Raw genomic sequence first — 22,193 nt, 5'->3', positions numbered from 1 at the left:
CAGTTCTTTTAAATTCATTACCAAAAGAATCTGTTGCTGTCGAGTCGATTCTAACTCGTAACTACCCTCTAGGACAAGTAGAACTGCGTCAGAGGATTTCCAAGAAGTGGCTGGTGGATTCCAACTGCTGACCTTTTCATTAGCAGCTGTAGCTCTTGTTTAATGGCCTAACATTGTGTTTATACTGAAGAATCTTCTGTGGGTGTTTGAGAAGCATGTGTATTCTGCTGTTATTGTGTGGAGTATGCTATAGATAGATGTCTGTTAGGTCTAATTTGTGTAAAGTGTTCAAACCTTCTAACTGTTCTGTCATGAAAGCGATATGGTTTCCAGCTATGATCATTGAAAATGTACTTCCTTCAATTCTGACAGTTTTTGTTTCATGTATTTGGGGCTCTACTGTTAGGTGAATATACATATCTCATTATAATTGTTATAAATTCCTGATGGATTTGACCCTCTATTCCTACAAAATGTCCCTTTTTATCTCTAGTAACATTTTTTTTTCTGTTTTAAGGTCTATTTTGTTTGATATTAGTATATCCATTCCAGCTTTCGTATGGTTGTGGTTACATGATAAATATTTTTCCACCTTTTTACTTTTAATCTACTTGTGTTTTTGACACTAAAGTGTGTTTCCTATTGACAGCATGTAGTTGGAGCTTGCCTGTTTTTATATAGTCTTTAATTTTACTCTTTGTTTTCTATTTGTCCTTTGTCTGATTATTTCCACATACCAATGTGAGCTCCTTCTACTATTCCATATTATTTTTGAGATATGCTCAACACATTTACAGTGTTTCCTTAATAAGCACAAAATTGCATAGAGTAAGGGGTAGATGTACTCCCACTTACCTTATATAGTTTTAAAAACAGGGATGGCACAAATGTTTAAGCACTCTACAACTAGCCAAAAGGTTAGTGGTTCGAACCCACTCAGAGACACCTTGGAAGACAGGCTTGGAAATCTGCTTCCAGAGGGTCACAGCCTTGAAAAGTTTATGGAGCAATTCTACTCTGCACACATGGGGTTGTCATGAGTCAGATTGATTTGATGGCAACTAACAACAAGAGCATAATACTTGAACGTTTTGTGCTTTTCCGGGCTATTTAAAATAAAAATACTTGGGGAATAATTCCTCTGTGGTGGTTAAATACATTTGATATATTTTGCTTAATAACTAATTCATATTCTTAGAGATTCACATTCACATTCTTAGAGATTCACATTGGTCATTAGCATTCCAAAGATCTATGTATTCCTCAGCTAAAAAATTACCTTATTTTTAGCCTGCTTTAACCAAACGCATTTGCGTTTGGGTCACATTAGTGACAAAGTATTAGCATTTTTTTTCCCACTAGTGTTATCTTGGAAGTGTACTTGGGAAGCACTGGGCTAAGGAAGCAGCTCTTTTTCAGATATTATCTAAAATCTTTATCTTTATTCTTTGGTTTATGCTATTCAGAGTCCCTGATGAATTTTGCTCCACGTTTTTTGTATCAGGATTTGTTCACTTTATTTTAGGGCCCTCATTGATATGCCCAGAAAATTCTTGATTTTTCCTTTTGCAACTAAAAGTTCACTTCAAGTACCAAATGATTTCTGTAGAGATTTGTACCATCCCATATGTTGCCCAAGCAGCTGAACACCAACTTTTATTATTTATCCTCTAAATGGCTTCTGTTTGTTGGTCCAGTGGCTTTCTTTCCAGTTTCAATATCTCGACTGCTTTGGTGGAAATAATGCCTGTTTTACTTCTTGGGGCTCAATATATTGTAAGTTATACACACACGTGATGGAAACCAAAGTTTGAGAAAGGCCACTTCTATTCCTCATGTCTGCTACTTCACTGGAACTCTCACTGAGTAATATTAAGCCTTTAATTTGATGCATTAGCACAACTATAAGAGTTATGAGAAGCCCAGGCATATAAACATGGCCTCTAGCATTTTAGAGACTGAGCTTTTGTTACTGTTGAGACCAACAGAAAGGTATCTTGTTTTCAGAAATGATTGTGTTTATATTACATTTCACAATTGGATCATAGGTCACATTCTTTAAAAATAGCTATTCCAGTCATGTTCTTAAATCTACTATTTTCCTAAGTCTTTAGAGATGATTATTTTACATAGCCACTAAGACCTCAAAGTTCAAATTCCATTTTGTAACCTCAAGGTCTTTTAAATGTTCCTTCCACCACAAAAAAAAAAAAGTCTTCCAACAGTTTCTGAAATATTAAAACATCCCCCATTCTCAGATAGGCACTGTTATGCTCAGTATTGTTGTTGTGTGACTTCAAGTTGATTCTGACTCATAGTGACCCTATAGGACAGAGTAGAACTACCCTGTAGGGTTCCCAAGGCTGTAATCTTTACAGAAGCAGACTGCCACATCTTTCTCCCACGGAGTCACCAGTGGGTTCAAACCACTGACCTTTTGCTTAGCTGTCAAGCACTTGACTGTTGCGTCACCAGGACTCCTTCATAGTCAGTACAGGGTAAGTTGTACTGAGGTAAGTTGATTTCTTATTCAAGAGAAATGCCTAACACAGTCCAGAGGAGGGGGCACCACCATCTGGCATGTTGCTGATTGGCTGTGTCTCATTCAAAGAGGGGAGCACAGACCATTTTTTGGCTCAGAAGATATGCGTATCATTTCTGTTCACGGTTCAATAACCTGCAGTCATTCCATCACTACAATTAATTTCAAGGGCAGAAAGTATAATTTTCTGTGTACCCAGGAGAAATGGAGCTAAGATACTGGCAATGACTAGTAATATCTACCACAGTATCCAGAAGTTTGTCTCCTATTTCATTTTGTTCAAAGTTGAATGCCAAAATATCCCAGATTAAATGTTTCACAGTATCCAAGTAAACAAATACAGATAATGAGATGCCTTCTGCTGGGAAACAGAGAGGGAACATCTCAGTTGTTGTCTAAGTTGTACTTGAGAAAATTAGTTAGGTAAAGTTTTAAGTGTGTGTGACTAGATCGGTACAATCTCCTTGAGATGGAATGGGAATAAGAGAGGTTGGGCTTTAATTAAGAATTGCTTACTACTTTTTCTAAATGGCATTGAAAACGCAGCAATATCTTATGGTAAAGTTCATTTCTTAGCCAGACCTTGCTGTATCAGTCATCCTTACTGCGGTGTTGATTGCTCTAATAGTAATAAAGGTCTCTGCGTTAAAAAATCCCATCACCTATCCTTCCTTTTTTTTGGATATTGATTTGTAATAGTTAAAAATGGGTCCTTGAAATTTACAATAATCATAAATAAAGTGCAAAAAATGTATAAAAATGTGTTCTTTTCATTTTTAAGTATGCAATATATTTGGGTCTTTTTTTTTTTTGAAAATTAAAAAAACAGGACATGATCATTGTAAAATAACACAGCTCAGAAAATTAAGGTTAAAATAAAAAGGGTCCACCAGTCCCACTCAACAGAGATGTCTGCATAGATCAGATATGTTTTTCCTCTACTCATGTATGTCAATTAAAATAATTACTCTTTTCAATACTTGGATCACTGTATAGCCACAGGTATAGAGAGGTGTATAGAAATATTTATAAAAATGTGTACATACTGTGTATTTTGTTTTTCTTTAACCATGAACTGTTTTAAACATATAGAAAATGATAAAAGTAACTCATCCACATTTAGCAAGAATATGTTGCCATGTACAGGTATTGTGTTTTCAAGAATTTTAAAAATTCTTATTCTCTAAAGCTCTTCTTCCCTAGTTCATGAAATGATAAAACTTCATAAAGAGTTAGAGAAAAATTCAGGAATAAAATTAAAAGTAAAAAGAATATTTTAAAGAAATTTAAACTAGAAGAAACACAAAAATAATGCCTTATGGGAAATAGAAGGTTGAAAAAAGGAAAATTTAAGCAGCTAATCTAAATGAAGAAATGCGTTTAAAAAGCTTTGAAAGAAAGTAATAAATATTGAAGATAAACAAAGACCAAATATACAAAAAAAAAAAGTCTCTGAAGAAGAATACCAATTAAAGGAACCAAGCAAATATTAAAACCTATAATCCAAGAAAACTCTCCTAAAATTAAAAATAGTAATTGAAACTACATTAAAATTACATATTCTAGTAAAATTACTAGATTTTAAATCAAAATCCTTTGGGCATCTAGGCAAAAAAGAGTGTATAAGGTTCTTATAAAGGGAAAAAAACTAGACTATCATTAAATTTTTTGGCAACATGGTGTGTAAGAAGGTGGTGTAACATACAAAATACTTAAGATACTTAAGGCATACATAATTATATGTAAGATATTTAAGGAAATAAAATGTTAACCAAGGATTTTATATCCAGCAAAATTGACCATCAGCTATCAAACTGTTTATCAACATGCAAGAACTCCGGGAATATTATTCTCACAAAGATGTCCTAAAGAATAAATTAGCAAACAAGTTTCAGACGGCCAAAATGCCTAGAAAGACACTGTCATAAGGATGAGCATTGAATATATACTTATTAAAGGACCAAGTCTAAGTGAGGGTTAAAGGGGAGAGAGTATAAGTTGGCAATGGCCGTATGCTCTGATAATGTAAATACAACAGAACCCTCAGAAATGGGAGGGGAAGAGAAAGACAATAGAATATGTCCAAAAAAAATAAATGTTTTCAATACTCGTAATTCGTAATGACGGTATTGTTTTACTGAGACTGGAAACCCTGGTGGTTAAGTGCTACAACTGCTAACCAAAAAGGTTGGCAGTTTGAATCCACCAGGCAGTCCTCGGAAACTCTATGGGGCAGTTCTACTCTGACCCATAGGGTCTTTAATGAGACTGTTACATGTGTAATGTGGGATAAAGCAAATTACGGGATATTCTAATTCTATCATCCTCTGAATCCTGAGAATTCACAGTGTGGAAGAAAGGAGGTGCAAATACAATATGGAAAAGGTTAAGTAAAGCCTTGTAGTTCTGAAGTGAAATTATAATACTAGTATGAACCTGTGGAGTATATATGGTCCAAGCTCATCCAACAGAAAAGGGATAAAAGCAATGACCAATAACAGTGAGTATTCATAGTGCATAGATTATCATCTTGAAATACCATTCTCCACAAAAAGAAACCAGGGTTTCTTGGAGGAATGGCTGATTCCACTTCTGGGACAGAGAAATACATACATGATGAGCCCAGAGCACATTATTACACAGACAGCAAGAAAGCTATCACGCACTACCAGGTGACGTCAGAAGAGCTCAGGAGCCAATGTTAAGAGTTTCCCATTGGTCAAAAGTAGACTAATTTGAAATTTAATAAATATTAGAAATGCAATGGATTGAAACCCATAAAATATGTACAAATTCATAAATCTCATAATATTTTCCAAAAACTAATTGGTCACTTTCAGAGGACGACAGGGACACAATTCATTATATTTAAAAATGATTTTTTTTTAAAGGGAACATCAAATTTTTTTCCTGTCTTCCTATACCAACTGGGGAAACCAAATAGCCAATGAGGGAGGCATCACTGTATCATTCTTTCTGACAGACAAAATGATAAATGGAGTTAGAATATCACCACTTAGCAAGCCCCAATGAATTACTGGATGCTGACCGCTAACATCAAAAACCATTTGTTCCCTGAATGAACACATCTCCACCTAGAGACTTGCCAAAGGAGTGGGAAAAAAGCAGTTTACACTAAACATTAAGCCCTTACTGAAATAACAGTATATGAGGAGTTAACCAAAGGGACTAGTTCCGTAAGAATCAGGACCAATGATCTGACTGTGTGGTCCATGGACAAGTAACATTGGTCTCGGCTCCGCAGTTGCTAAACATGCAGAATCCCAGACCCTCCCTAGACCCTAATCACAATACACATTTTATTTAATCCCCAGGTGCTTCTTATGCACGTTAAAGTTTAAGGAGCACAGCTGTGTACAGCCGATATCCCCAGAGGGGATAGACATTTGTTCGGTGTTTGCTTACAGTAGTGAAGTTCCGTTAGTCAGAGCGAAGTTCAGCTACTAATCCAACTTTATCACAGGAACCAGGAAAATAGATGAGAAAAGCAGTCAAAGAATTGATAATGGATTGCCATCGTAGAGCTAAAGTAATAAAGTTGTGTCCAAAGGCCTGAGTTTGCAGAAATTCATTGACGCCATTGAAGTAATCACTTTCGAAGACTATGATTGGTCATTTTGTATTGGAAATGCTGGACTTGTAATTTTTCTTTTATTATAATTTAAGAAGCGTCAGCTGCACCTGCAAAAGCCAAACCATTGGTACTATTCCTGTGTGACCCTGGACTAGCCACTTTACCCTCAACATTCTAGTCCCTCCAGCTGTAGACAAAGATTTACAACTGTCATTAGTGATGGGATTGAGATCCTCATTTAGATGAAATTTATGCAAGTGGCGAATATGATTATTATTTTAGCTGACAGATAAAATAGACTGCCACTTGTTTTTGAGTGCTTTGTGAAGCAAAAGACACACAAGGATGAAATTATGCCGATCATCTTTTTTGTTTTGCCTGCTTAAGGAGTTTGATTGAACTTGTCTGAATCCCATGATAAATATGCAACATAACAAAGGATTAAATGAAAGACCACTTAATTACCTGAATCAGAGCTTGTAAAAATGTATATGTGTTCGTGGCAGGGGGAGAGGATTGGTATAATTAGTACCTCTGAATTTAGGAAAATTGTGTCTAGCAGGAAAATGTGTACATGTTTGGCAAAAATTGAGTGACGGGTCAAGAACTCTTCAAGCTAAGAAGATTATGTCAACAGATGCATTTCCCATCTGCTCCCTGAATGCACAAAAATGGAAATCACATTTTTTCTCTATCAACTGAAATTCCAGTTATACTCAAAGTCCATGAATCATACTGTACTAATAGCCAAAACTGAGAAATGTAAAATATGAATAAGGAAAGGACAATATTCTCTGTGTGAATCTAAAAGTACTGTCAAGAACTCCATTTTTTTTTTTTTTCCTTTTTTTTGGTTATGAAACTCACACTTCTGCTCCCAGAGGCACAATCCAAAGACACATCAGAATAGCAAATCTGTGTTTGCACTAAGATGCCCATCATCCAACTCTAAAGGCTGACGATGCGTGGTGCTATGGGTACAATAGATCACCAGCACCACCATGAATGAATTGTTTAAACCATGTGATAACACAGTGTTTTAATATCTCCCATACTGAAGGGGGTGGGGACTGCTCTGAGCCAACCAGATCATATGAAACTTCCTTACCTGCTGTAGAGGTATAGCACCACTTAGCTTCTATGTCTTGCAGTGGTATTTAGGGGTGATTGGTAGGTTATTTAAGTTCAATTACAAATAATAGAAGCCCCACACTAAAAAATTAACCATGCAATTTATTGTTTATTTATTCATGTATCAACAAATATTTATTAAGCGCCTACTAGATGGCAGATCTGTGCAGTGGCTGGCACTACCATAAAGAACAATAAAGACCTGCAGCACCCACACCTCCAGACCCACGCTGGTCCTTATTCAATTCTAGTCAACACCAGGCTGCACATCCTTGTGTTTTGGCTCACGTGTCCTTTGTAGAGAATCTCAAACCATTTGCCTGCAAACCTTACACTGTAAATACAGAACCTTTTCAATATTTTTCAATGGTTCTAATTCTGTTATTACTGTTTGCTACTGCAGAGATTCATGCAAGGCAATGCTAAAAATCAGACTTAGTTTCTTCCAATATTTACTACGTAAAAGTATTAACAGGAATGGTGTATCACCATGCTGAGGCAGAGAGGAGTTATAGAGATCATTCTGGTTTTCTCTTTTCTTTTGGGCTAAGAGTTTCCTAGATTAGTTCTTCCTACCATGCACAAGCTCTGAACTAAGCTTAGAAATCGTATTACATTATCATATCTAGCCACCTGGGATTCTTATACAATACCAGTTATGTGGGGACTAAACTTTTACAGCCATTAAATCATGTAATCCTCACAACATAGACCTTGTGAAAATATTCTGCAGAGGAAAGTGAGCAGTAACACTACAACAAAGGAGCTAATTATACATGAGAGGAGAAAGCCAGATATTCTAGATATGTAGGACAACAATGACTATTTCTAAGCCAACAGAAGTTCTGAGGAAACCTGGATGTGGTAAGAATAGAAAAGTTGCAGTAATTAGTGGTTCCCTTCTTAGAGGCACGGAAAGATTAGTACGTGGATCATGGACAGTTGGCAAGTCGGCTGTTACGTGGGAGCCTCTATTCACGGTCTGCTAAATACCTAATGATTTGCATGGTTACTGCATGATACCGGAAGAACAGAGAAGGGAAGAATCTTTAGGGGTTCTAAAGTTTTGGGTGGAAAACCGAACCACTTGGAAGTACAGATGGTGTTTGCATCACTTCTAACAGTTGGGACATGGGAAAGGAGAGTGAAATCTTGGATATGAACAATTGGCTATACAGATGGTGACAGTGAACTGGTTTGGGATTTGGTGGCAACAGCTTTAAATTCCAGGCTGATGGATTCTTATCCATAGAAAGATGAGGTGAAGGAAGAGAAGGAAGAAGAGGAAGAAAAAAAAAAAGAAAATGAATAAAAAAAAATACAACAATATAGAAGTAGGAAAAGGATATATACTGTTATGTTTTCTTTATCCATTATCTTTTTTTTTTTTAGTAGAAAATATTGGAAGGCCACATCTAAAATAGCTACCCATGTAGAAAAGGTTTGCCAAATTTCAGCTGAAGAAAACTCTGGTTAACTTAATTGAATTCACTTGGCAGTTATCATGTAGTTATGAGATATGGAGATCAGTAAAAAGGAGAAATTACCCAGAGAATTAAAACTACCCCTGGACATCCACTTTATTCTGGGACAAGTAGCAAAGCAGTAAGATAAGTGAAGTCTAGCAGAAGTCTTGACCAAAGGAGACCCATTTCTACAACTATGAAGGAAACACAATAAGAGAGAAGGGATTCTTAACTGTGAAAATGCCACCTGCTCTTGGAAACTAGGGGATACTCAAGGATTTGGTTTAGGAAATTTATACATAAAACTGTAACAGTCGTAATACCTACTCTTAATATACTTAATTGAAACAAAGAGGGTTAGCTACAGATTTTCCAGGATATTTATGATAAAAATCATAGGTAAAATCAGGTCAAAATTGAAGGTCATGGGAAAACCAAGAAGTCCTTCAAAATTACAGGCATTTCATACATTTACACGTTCAGGATTTACTAACTACGTGTTGTGTTCTAGGCATTGTCCTAGGTCTAGGAGATACTGAGATAAATAATATAGTTTCTCGACTCGACGGCACTGGGTACTGGGTTCTTCTCAAGAAACTCATAGCCTAGTTGGGTACAAACAGTTCTGTATGATGCAAGACAATCAAGACTTAAACCACTAGGGAGTATCAGTAGGAGATCAGAGAAAAGCTCTGTAGAGAAGATTTTAGAAGACATTTGAATGGAGAGAAGAAACTTAAGAAGCAGGCAGAGGGAAAGAAGAAGGGTCCCCAGTCAGAGGGAATGGCATGTTCAAGAACAGTGCCATGTGAATCTCACTGTGTTTGATGACAGAAAAATACAGAAAATGGGACCATGAAACATTTAGGTAGGACTACAAAGGGCTTTGTAATATCTGCTCAAAAAGAGATTGTGTTTTCTAGTATGAGTGACAGAAACATTTAAAGATTTTAAGCAGTCATTGAGGTAAGTGGGAAAACTTTGGTTCATTTGATCGGAATGAATTTTTTTTTTTTTTTTTTATTGCATTATCTCTTTTCAGTACGTGCTCTGGTTTTAAATCATAGCTTGAAGTCATATCTCTTTAAGTGGTCAGAGTCCTTATCACAAAGTAGCCACAACAACCTTTTTTTAACAAATGCCTGAGCCTCACTGTCTTTGGAAGTAGAGACATATTCTGTGCCTTCAGTCTTTGATGAAGATCAAGGTCTTTCCTGTTTTAGAATGGATTTTATTAGCAAGCCCAGCAGGAGGAAGCAGTAAACAAAAGTGCAGTAAAACATCTTCCAGACACCCACTTTACCACAGTTTTTGTGGCAGTATGTTGTCACCTTCAGTGACACCAGGGTCTCCACCTCTAGATGCTGTGTCTCCTTGTGACAGCTTGTTTTGTCCTTGTAAAGGGAGAGTTCCCTCACCTAATGGGAATTACTTCCTTCATGTAACTTGAATAAGGTGCAGGGGTATGTCTCCTGAGACACAATGACAGAAATCTTCCCTAACATAAATTTATCATCACCCTCTAGCGCTAAAGAAAGCTTCCCTATTTCCTTGAGTCCTTTGTTCTTTTCAGTTCAAGCCAGTATAGTAATTTTGTTTTTGGAAAATGTTAATGCTTGTTTACATTCCTGGAGCTAGTCAAGACGCTGGATTCCCATTTAGAGGTCATGGCCTCAAGCTTGTAGCAAATGCCCAGTAAAAGCTAGATGTCAAGAATGGAACTGGGCAAATAGGTATTTCAGTCATGGAAAAATGTCTGTTTATTCTGAAAACTAGGAAAATGGTTCTTCAGAAATATGCCTGTGTTAACATTTTCACTGGTTCCAGACTTTCCTTTCTTGCAAATTTTTTTTTTTTTTTTTGGATTGATATAATTTGTTATGGAGTCCCTGGATGGTGCAAATGGTTAACATGCTCAGCTGCTAACCAAAAGGTTGGAGATTCAAGTCCACCCAGAAGTCCATTGGAAGAGAGGCCTGGCGATTTACTTCTAAAAAAAATCTGCTTTGAAAAAGCTATGGAGCACAGTTCTACTGTGAAACACATGGGGTTGCCATGAGTCAGTGTCAACTTGATGGCAACTGACTTTTTTTTTAATAATTTGTTATGAAGCAATTTTCCTGTGTGTCAGTCACTTTTCAATTTAGAGATGACACTATTATATGATGTTGAGTTAATGTTTCAGACAGCTTTTACCCGTGAAGCTACCATTTTAGATTATCAGTGCTCTTTACGAATTCTGACCACACTAGCAAAACTTTCTCAACTATCTTTAAGCAATATCTCCTTTTCCTTGCGATAATGTTACTGCAGAAAGACCAAAGACTATCATTCATGAAATAAACCAAAAAAAAAAAAAAAACTCAATCCCATTGACATCGAGTATATTTCAACTCATACGTAAAAACCCATTGCCGTCAAGTCGATTCTGACTCATAGGGACCGTATGGGCAGAGTAGAACTGCTCCACAGGGTTTCCAAGGACAGCCTGGTGGATTTGAACTGCCAGCTTTTTGGTTAGCAGTTGTGGCACTTAACCACTATGCCACCAGGGTTTCCATTTGCAACTCATAGTGACCCTATATTACAGAGTAGAATTGCCCCGTAGGGTTTCCAAGGAGCACCTGGTGGATTCAAACTGCTGACCTTTTAGTTAGTAGCCATAGCTCTTAACTACTACACCATCACAATTTCCACTCATGAAGTAATGGCCTTAAAAATGTAATTTAACCTCTGGGTGTTCGTTTTTGCATTTTATGGATAGGAAAATACTAACGTATCCCTCCCTATCTTAGAGCTATTTTGGAGCCAATAGGGAAAATATAACTGAAAGCCCTTTTATTTAAACATTTATTGAAAAACATAATTCTCAAGGTGCCTAAAATGCAAAATTATTCTTCAATGAATATATCTTAATTCAACCCTCAATAAAAAGCTAATTGAAAGCATTTTTATTGGGAGCTGACCTAATGTAACCCTGGTGAGATTGATACAAGAATAAAGCTTAGACTATCTCATTTTTAGTGTCAGCCTTCCTCTTCTGAATTTCTGGTAAAAGAGTTAATCAGTTCAGGATGGAACCCTTGAGTGAATGTCTGCAGTACAGAAACCCCGTGTTACTGATTTCCGGGTGATCCATGCACTTTCGGTAGGAGGCCTGGCAGGTGATGATATTGATAACCTGGAATGAAAATTTCAAAACAACTTGAATCTTTCCCAGTTTCACTGCTTCACTTCTTCAGTGTGATGCTCAGAGGTTATCTCTTTTTCTCTCCAGAAATTTTAGATCTGCTCAGAAGCCTGGACAAGTAGTCTGTTGAGTCCCTCAAATGCCATACCAGCAGCAAGGCAGAGTTTGGCCTGGCAATTTCAGGGCAGGTGTTACCAGTTGGTTGCCTGAATCTTGGAAAATCTCCCTTCTGGCCTTTTTGAAATGCCTGATTTTGAGCAGTGCTACCTCCCAGTGGGCCTGCCAGGGAAAATTAGTTTCAGAATGTACTCCCAGGAAGTAGAATGAATTAAATTGCTGGATGAATTATGAATGTATATTTTAGTGTTGAAGAAAGTCTGCTCAAAACAGCAATCTTGGTTTTGGCATCGTTATTGAGGTTGAATTGCCTTCCCCCACCCCCCCTTGATGTAATTTAGCCAATGAGTTCAGCTGCTTTTATGGGAGTTTTGTGATTCATGACAGTACGACCAAATCATTGGGAAATTCTTTATAAAATATGAAGTATGATAACAATAAAAGTAGAAATATTGCAATATTGCGTTAGTGTTATGAATCTAACCAAAGACTAGAAAATATATGTGCCCTGCTTTCTGAAATATAGGTTTTTCTCACTTTGTTGAATAGATATACTCTAGAAAAGCTAGATTTGAGTCAGATTCAATCTTCTGGCAGTCTTCTATGCTTAAAAAAGTGATATGGGTATTAGAAAAATGGTATTATTGGCTCTAAGTGTAAAGCTTAGGTAAGACTCCTCAGTGAGTTCTGAAGTATTTGGAAGTGATGCCCCCTTTGAGAATCCGATGAGAACTAAATGTCCCACTAGATAATTAACAAAGCACATACCACACAATTGGGCTATAATCTTGTGGGGTTCTGGGTTCACAGTTGGCCCCAAGACTCCCAGGTATCCCACAGTGCTTATCTGTACTTACCTGCCTGGCGGGTCTTTTAATTTCTTTCCAACATTTTGCACCTTTCCTTTTTTCTGTGAACTCTCTAGCAAATCTGGTGTGAGATCTCGCTTGTCACCTTCACCATCACTGAAGGCCAGTTTGTCCCTGGAACTACAGTGTGTGTAGATCTCAACCAGAGAATGACAAAAGTAAGAGCTACCATTTACTGGTTGTCTCCTCTGGTTAGATACTGTGCTGAGTACCTTACATGCAATATCCATCACTCCACATTGGTTTGAGGTGTCTGGGATGATTTTTGAGCAATGCAGTTGATCCCACTGATTCAGAGAAGCAAAAGATACCGTTAGTATTTAGGAGAGACAAGAGATGATAGACCCACATCTCTAATTTTGTTCAAGAACCCCAGAATCACTGATTAAGAACCCCAGACTATTTATGTCTCCCCAGCACCCCTCAGCCCCTCAGGGGAGCCCTGGTGACGCAGTGGTTAAGAGTTCAGCTCTTAACCAAAAGGTTGGCAGTTCGAATTCACCAGCAGCTCCTTGAAAACCCAATGGGGCAGTTCTGCTCTGTCCTACAGGGTCACTGTGAGTTGGAATCCACTCGATGGCAGTGGATTTGGTTTTGGTTTAGCATACCTCAGGAGTCTCTGGTACAAATGGTGAAGTGTTAGGCTACTAACTAAGAGGTTGGGAGGTTGAAGCCACCCAGAAACCCCTCAAGAGAAAGACCTGGAGATCTTCTGAAAGGTCCCAGCCATTGAAAACTCTATGGAGCCCAATTCTACTCTGACACACTCGATGACAACTTTTTTTTTTTTTTTTTTGACATCCCTCAAAAGGAAGATGGCGTTAGATTTAGGATGTATGTCCATCCACCACTTGGGCTTGGTTGGATTTGGAGCAGCCTTTTGGACCCTCGCGCTGACAATTTCCTGCCTCACTGCTCTGAAATCTCGTCACTATGATCCCACTTTAACTGTCGCCTTTTGCTTTGCTTCATCCACACAGGTAACAACGTTGACTCAGGAGGTCTCCCAGTTAGGTAAAGACATGAAGAATGTGATACAACTTCTGGAAAATGTTCTGTCACCCCAGCAACCATCAGGGTTTTACTCTCTGCACACGGCCTCGGTGCGTCCCTCCAGGGAGAGCTTACAGACCAGGATGACCTGGAGTACGCATCAACCTTGCCTGCACGTGCAAGCAGGTGGACCTGCTTATACCCAAGCACAACTTTGTCACGGAAACGCCACCTCAAACATTTGGAGTGTGGATCCCCCCTCTGTGGGAAGCAGCCCCCAGCGAACTGGAGCTCATGAGCAAAATCCTACAGACAGTGAACTTCATTGTTCTCCCAACCTTGATTATTCACCTTCCCACTACCAGGTGGTACAGGAAGGCCATTTGCAATTCTTAAGGTGCATCTCTCCACATTCAGACACCACACTGACGCCTCTGCAGTCCATCTCAGCGACACTCTCGTCCTCTGTGTCCTCCTCCTCGGAAACATCTTTGCATCTGGTTCTCCCAAGCAGGTCAGAGGAGGGCAGCGTCATCCAAGGAGCAGTTAGTTCCTTCAGCCTGGAAAACTTGCCAGGAGCTTGGGACCGGGAAGGAATGGCCTCAATCGCTACCAAACCCTTGGAAATTTTCCCACTAGAAGTTGTCACAAGCACAGCAGATGTGAAAGATAACAAAGCCATAAACGTATGATATCAGCGCATGTGACACAGCTGCCAGTTTCAAACCCGCCACTGCATGACAGCTTTCGTTTGCCTTTTTTGCCTCTGGCAGAGGCATGAAGACTGGGCAAGATTGGTCATTCTGCAGAAGAGAGCGTGAGGAGCCAGAGAAAGGCAGAACCACCTCCATACTGTAGCAAACAATTTCTAGATCCTAGAAGCATAATAGAAACAGTTTTTCTGTACAGGTATTAACTTACTGGTCTGTTTGACAGACTTTGGTAAACTTCCAAAGACCCTGAGGGTCTGAGCAGCTAGAAGTCCCAGACAAAGAATTTGTGGATTAGTTTTGTCTTAGGTGGCTTTTGTGAAGTGTGGCAAAGGCTTTTCTTGAGTGCCTGTTTGTCAGACCTGAACAATATCCATAGCACTGTTGACCTCAGGAGTGCACAGCTCCTGCTGATCTATTTTTCTTTTTGTGAAGGCAAAGGGACAATTATCACTGCATGTCATCTCCTAGACAATCAGACAAATAGAGCTGGTGGCCAGTGGTTAGCTATTGCACGTCATTTGCCATGTAAATGAAAATGTCTATTTATCGGGGAAAAAAAAAAGGCTATTTTTATATCCTTGGTATGAAATATGTATTTAAACTATTTAAACTATTTATAAAGAAATGTTTTCTTTTCATTTTGGTAAAAAAAAAAAAAAAGCTTGCCGTTTTAACAAGAAATGCACTACTGTTATGTATAGTAGATAAAAATTATTTATTATTAAGAAGATGTAGTTTCCGAAGGAATCTCCCTTTTATCTGCATGCGGTTTGCAACAAATGTATCCTCACCCTTCTGGATTATGAAAGGAAAGTGAGGTCCTATTTTATTAATGGAATAAAAACATGGACTGAGTGTCAATTACATGAACTTTGGAACGGTGGTAGGAGGACACCATCAAGCCTCTGCCGACTCATGTCGACGACCTAATTAAGGCTGCCCCCACTGTGCCAGCATAAACGTCTCTCCTCCAAGCATCATACTGTGTTGTCAAGGAACCCAAATTGATCTGTGGAATATGCGATCACAATTACTTTGAGCCCTTTTTGGCTCAAACGATGTAGAAAACTCCTGATAGGAAGGAAAATCCTTTCTTATCCTATTCTTTCAAAAGAGGTTGTAGACCAGTGAGAATTCTAAAATGGAGCCAAGAATTCTGAGAATGATGCCAGCTTGCATTGGGTCAGCAATTTATATATGTACACACATATATATACAGATATATCTGATATATCTGTATATATATGATATATCTGATATATCTGTATATATATGAGCCCTGGTGGCATAGTGGCTAAGAGCTCGGCTGATAACCAAAAGGTCAGCAATTCGAATCCACCAGCTACTCCTTGGAAGCTCTATGGGTCAGGTCTACTCTGTCCTATAGGGTCGCTATGAGTTGGAATCGACTTGACGGCAGTGGGAATTTATATATGTGTGTGTATATATATGTATATTATGTATGTGTATGCATGTATATATACACATATATGTCTCTAGGAGGTACTAACAGTTAAGTGCTCGACTGCTAACTGAAAGGTTGGAGTTTTGAGTCTACCCAGAGGTGCCTTACAGGAAAGCCCTGGTACCTACTTCTGGAAAACCAGCCATTCAGAACCCTGTGGAGCAGACTTCTGCTTTGACACACATTAGAGTCACCATGAGTTGGGAATTGACTTGATGACAACATATGTATATATATATATATAAAAAGCAACCCGGTAAGTTATGCAGGGCAGGGGTTTTCATTCCCATTTTGCAAAAGGGAAAACCAAAGTCCCAGAGACTACACTAGCTAACCCATAATGCTCCCTCCATCTCATATCAACATGCAAACTCAGATGTTGGGCTTGATAATTATTTAAACACTTCTATTTAAGTTTTAATGAGCTCTGGTGATGCAACGGTTATGCCCTCAGCTTCTAACCAAAAGGCTGGTGGTTTGAACACATCCAGCAGCTCTGTGGGAGAAGAAGGACTTGGCGGTCTGCTTCTCTGAAGATTACAACCAAGAAAACACTACTCTGTCACATGGGGTCACTATGAGTTGGAATCAACTCGATGGCACCTAACAACGACAACAACAAATTAAGTTTTGTTTTACTTTTAAGAACATTTAGGGCCTAATTGTCCCAGACATTCCTAGCAGATACATTGAATTTACATTCTGGAGTCTTGCTATTCTTATTTCCCACCACAAAGAGGAAGCAATCCGAGAATATGTCATTAAAAGCATCTACACAAACCAAGACTTGTGTTATTATGTGAATCTTGCCCCCTAAAACTGACTAGAGGAACTGAGGGAAGAAAAAGTACATTATCCGTGTGGCACATCATCCAATACTCAGTGTCTTCTACTTCCCCACCTTCAAAATCCAGTTGCTCCCTAAGTTCACGGGAAAACTGAGGCAAAAGCAGCACTCTAAATTTCGTCCATACATTTGTATTGCCCTTTTTGCTCATCCTGACCTATCCAAAAAGAGCTAATTGGTGTTGGCCCACGAATGCCCTCCAGGCAAATGAGCACTATTTCTGATGCTAATAGTAATAACTTACATCCTATTACGTTTGAGAACTGACTTTGTGTCAACAGAGATCTAGGACTTAACGCCTACTATGTTTCCTCTTATAATACAACAGCGCTAAAAGTCTGTTGTTATTACCTCCATTTTGTAAATGAATACTTGAGACACAGATTGTGTAGTGTGGCCAGTCACATTGTTTTTAAGTCATAGACCCAGGACCCTCAGGGCCGTACCTCTCCCTCCATGTCCAAATCTACCCTTGTTGTCTTTTGAGACTTCACTAGCAATTGTTGTTGTGTTGTTAGGTACTGTCGGGTCAGTTACAACTCACAGCAACCCTATGCACAACAGAATGAAACACTGCCCAGTCCTTTGCCATCTTCAAAGTCTTTGTTATGTTTGAGCGCATTGTTGCAGCCACTGTGTCAACCTATCTCGTTGATGGGCTTCTTCTTTTTCACTGACCCTCCACCTTACCAAACATGATGTCCTTCTCCAGGCACCGGCCCCTCCTGATAACATGTCTAACTAGCAATTAATTCCTTTCAAAATCTGTGAATATTTGTTTTCAAAAGTAAGCATACAAATGGGGTGAGTTTAAACTCTGAGAATTCCCAGTGAAACACCGAGAAATGTGCCCATATGTTTCCTTCCACACCTTCTCTGGACCTATTCCTAACAGCTGACATTACTGGGCATAAGAGCTATCTCCTTGCCCTAGGTGGATCTAGGGCCAGATGAGAGTGAGGGAATACCCAGGAGAAGTTAGGGTTCCCAGGGGTTTCTTACTGGAGGGCCACGTACCACATCTGAAGCAGCCTGACATGATTCCCTATTAGTCCTTTCCATCATTACTCTGACAACCAAAATTCTGCCACTTCAGGGCAGCTCAGAATGGTAAGTTTTGTTCACGTGTGTTGTGATGTTAATCTAGGAAATGAGGATCCCAAGTTTTCCTGGATGTTTGATTTTCCAAATTTTGCTGCTATGGAAATAGCAGAGGCTCTTCTTTCTCATCAGGGACACAGTTTCAGATACCTCCATTGTCCTCACTTCCCCACCCTCTGCTGCAGGAGCAAGGCAGGGATCCAGAGGGAACAGAAGCACTTGTTTTCTTAGTCAAGTATATTAAAAATAATATTGGGACTAACAACTTTTGTATAGGTCTAATTAAACCAGAAAGAGAAACTATGTAGATGTTATTTGAATTCAACATAAGAAGCAATTTCTGGCAATTTCAAGTTACTTACAAGTGGAGATTATTGCCTGGGAGGTAGTACTGTCACTAACAGAGGGCAAGGTCTTTCAGAGGCTGCCTGGCCATTCGCCAGCAATAGTATCTTCCTGAGGCCGTCTGCATTGGGTGCAAGGTTGGCAGAATGCCTGCCTTGGACTCACATGGTGCGTTTGTTTAAAGTGCAGAAAGCCCACCTTCAACCCAGGCCCTTTAGGTGGGGCTTCAGAATCTATCATTTAGTAAATGCCCTAGGTGACTTATATGCACTAAAGATTGAGAAAAAAATGGCCTAACTACAACAGTAAAACTTTGAATCCTAGTTGATTTATACATAAATAGACTAGCATCTAAATTCTATTAGAGACAACCCTGAGTCTATAATTGTATAGTAGAGGCCTGGTTAACCCCCAAGGAGCCCGGGCAGTGCAGTGGTTAAGCGCTCAGCTACTAACCAAGAAGGTTAGCAGTTCAAACCCAACAGCTGCTCTTTGGAAAGATGTCGCAGTTTGCTTCAGTAAAGAGTACGGCCTTGATAAAGAGTCCCAGACAGAGCGGGAGAAAAATGTAGAACAAAATTCAAATTCACAAAAAAAAACCAAACTTACTGGTCTGACAGAGATTGGGGGAACCCCTGAGACTATGGCCCCTGGATGCCCTGCTAACTCAGAGCTGAAGCTACTTCCAAAGCCCACCTTTCAGCCAAAGATTAGACAGGTCTATAAAACAAACAGTAACACATACAAGAAAGGTGTTTCTTGGTTCAAGTATACATATGAGACCAAACAGGCAACACCTGCCCAAGAGCAAAGACAAGAGAGAAGGGACAGGAAAACTGGATGAAAGGACACAGGGAACCTGGGGTGTAAAGGGAAAGGCGGGGGTGTGCTAACACATTGTGGGGGTTGCAACCAATGTTAAAAAACAATTTGTGTATAGATTTTTGAGCAAGAAACTAATTTGTGCTGTGAACTTTCACCTAAAGCACAATAAAACCAAAAAAAAAAAAAAAAAAGTGGGTAAACAAGAGCTACAAGTAGTAACATGGATGGATCTTATAAAAATAACATTGAGTGACACAGAAGGTCAGCTCAACTGGACTGGACCAAAAGCAAAGCAGCTTCTGGGATAAACTGAATGCTTCGAGGGTCAGTGGAGCAAGGGCAGGAGTTTGGGGACTATGGCTTAAGGGGACTTCTAAGTCAAATGGCAAAATAATTCTATTATGAAAACATTCTGCATCCCACTTTGAAATGTGGCGTCTGGGGTCTTAAATGCTAACAAGTGGCCATCTAAGATGCATCAATTGGTCTCAACCTACCTGGATCAAAGGGGAATGAAGAACACCAAGGTCACATGATAACTATGAGCCCAAGAGACAGGAAGGGCCACATGAACCAGAGACTTACATCATCCTGAGACCAGAAGAGCTAGATGGTGCCCAGCCACCACTGATGACTGCCCTGACAGGGAGCACAACAGAGAACCCCTGAGGAAGCGGGAGAATGGTGGGATGTAGACCCCAAATTCTCATAAAAAGACCAGACTTAATGGTCTGACTGAGACTAGAAGAATCCCGGCGGTCATGGTCCCCAAACCTTCTGTTGGCCCAGGACAGGAACTATTCCCGAAGACAACTCATCAGACATGGAAGGGACTGGACAACGGGTTGGAGAGAGTTGCTGAGGAAGAGTGAGCTACTTGTATCAGGTGGACACTTGAGACTGTGTTGGTGTCTCCTGTCTGGAGGGGAGATAGGAGGGTAGAGAGGGTTAGAAACTGGCAAAACCGTCACAAAAGGAGAGACTGGAAGGAGGGAGCGGGCTGACTCATTAGGGGGAGAGTAAGTGGGAGTATGGAGTAAGGTGTATATAAGCTTATATGTGACAGACTGACTTGACTTGTAAACTTCCACTTAAAGCACAATAAAAATTATTAAAAAAAAAAAAAAAACACTGAGTGAAAGAAACAAGACAAAATATAATACATTTTATAGGATTTCATTTATATTTTCCATATTGATCTGTGACCTTGGACAAGTTATTTAGTACTTCTGAACCTCAATTTCTTCATCTAAAAATGGAGAATTAAACTCTACCTTGCAGGTCTGTGTGAAGATTTAATGGAGTAACTGATGTGAGAGCACTTGGCACGCTGCCTAAAATATACAGCAAATGCTAAGCAAATGTCAGTTTCCACTGGCGCTCTATCCTCCATCTCCTCTCCTATTTCCCCTCCTTCTCACATCTCCCTCTCTCCTTCCTCTCCTGATCTCCCTACCCACTGTCCACTGCAGCCTCCTCTCCCACAACCCCCTTTGCTCCTCATTTCCCCTCTTCTTTCTTACTTCCTCCCTGGCTCTTCCTTTTTCTCCTCCCCACTTCCCCTTCCACCTTTCCTTCCTTTTTTCCTCTCCGCTTCCCCTTCCACCTTTCCTTCCTTTTTTCCTCTCCCTTCTCTCTCCTTCCACCCATCCCCTCCTGCTCCCTCCTCATTCTTCCCCCTCCTTCCCTGAGGGTCTAGACCAACCTCAAAAAGTGAGCCCCCTTTTAACATCTTCTCTGCAGAGTTCACAATCTACCTTTCACACCATGTCCTCTAAAATCTGTTCATCACAGTGTTAATAATCAAGTCAACATTTACCTTTAAAAAAAAATGTGTTGAAGAAGCACCACTGTTGAAAAACAGTGCTCTCCCTGCTCCCTGCCACCTAGCCCCAAACTTGTGATAAGTTTATCTGAATTTTAGTAACTAAAGTCTTATTTTACATGCTTGACAATTTCAGAAAGATCCAGGAAATCTGTTCACTGACATGGATATAGTCCAACCACATAGGTCAGTTTTTGCCCATGAAGTTTCTCTATGGAAATCTACCGTTGCTTGAGACATCACGCACAATATATATGCCACATCTAGCACCACAGGCCACGGGAGACCTAAGCTTTGTCAGCCAGCAGTGTCAGACCTTTCCCTGTGACAAATGGTCTTCCCTTCCTGCCCTGTAGCTCCTCTGGCTGGAAGCAGAGATGATGAAATTGCCGCTATTTCACACAGGCCTTCACAGCCTCCCCTTGGTACCTCGCCAAGCTAGTAGGTCCCACCAAAGGGAATAAGCTAGATGTCACTCCCTGAAGCTGTGTCCGGAAATAACCTGTTCCTCCAGTTGTCCTTCAGCAGCACCCTGAATAAAGAGCTCACAAAAGATGGGAGGACGGCCCTGGGAGGCAGAGATGGGCAATCTGCACCCGTTGTTCCAGGGAATTATATAAGTTGAACACTCTAGAAAAACAGCTGGGTGGGCAAAAGGTGTCCTACGGGCAAAAACTCTGTCTTCTCGATTTCCTTCTGGCTTAGGTTTTTCACCTATGAAGATAAGAAGCTGGGAAGGGGACGGAATTTAATGCTGATGTCAAGCTACTCTGTCCTATAGGGTCACTATGAGTTAGAATCGACTCGATGGCACTGGGTTTTTTTGTAAAGCCTCTGTTTTTTTTTTTTTTTTTTAATGGTTGGCTTGACAAAAATAGAGGATATATATGTGGTATATTTGAGTTTAACAGAGAATAAAATAGAAGGAGGTGAGACTTATAAGTGTGTCTGTGCTCGTTAGTTTTATAAGAAACCGATATACTAACTTGAAGGGAGCACTCTCATTTAAGGATTCCCTCCAGAGTAAAGAGAACGGTATGCCTTTGGCACTCTTACTTTCAGTGATGAATTTTCTACCTGTGTGGAGGTCCCGACTTACAGTTCGCGGCTTCATTCTTCACCACGGTGTATTTGTCCTGAGAGAACCATTTCTAACTTCAGCACTGGGG

General features: G+C 39.6%; 1 protein-coding gene across 1 annotated transcript in view; it reads left to right on the top strand.

The window, feature by feature from the left end:
- Positions 1-14,595, top strand: part of KCNH8 (potassium voltage-gated channel subfamily H member 8) — a 446,972-nt gene extending 432,377 nt beyond the window's left edge. The window contains exon 16 of the mRNA XM_049870926.1: positions 13,891-14,595. Coding sequence (XP_049726883.1) covers positions 13,891-14,595 — 705 coding nt within the window. The remainder of the gene's footprint in view (positions 1-13,890) is intronic.
- The last annotated feature ends 7,598 nt before the right edge of the window (positions 14,596-22,193 follow it).

The sequence above is a fragment of the Elephas maximus genome, chromosome 27 (assembly GCF_024166365.1).
Source record: "Elephas maximus indicus isolate mEleMax1 chromosome 27, mEleMax1 primary haplotype, whole genome shotgun sequence".
Classification (NCBI taxonomy): Eukaryota; Metazoa; Chordata; class Mammalia; order Proboscidea; family Elephantidae; genus Elephas; species Elephas maximus.
This window is presented reverse-complemented; position numbering and strand designations above follow the sequence as displayed.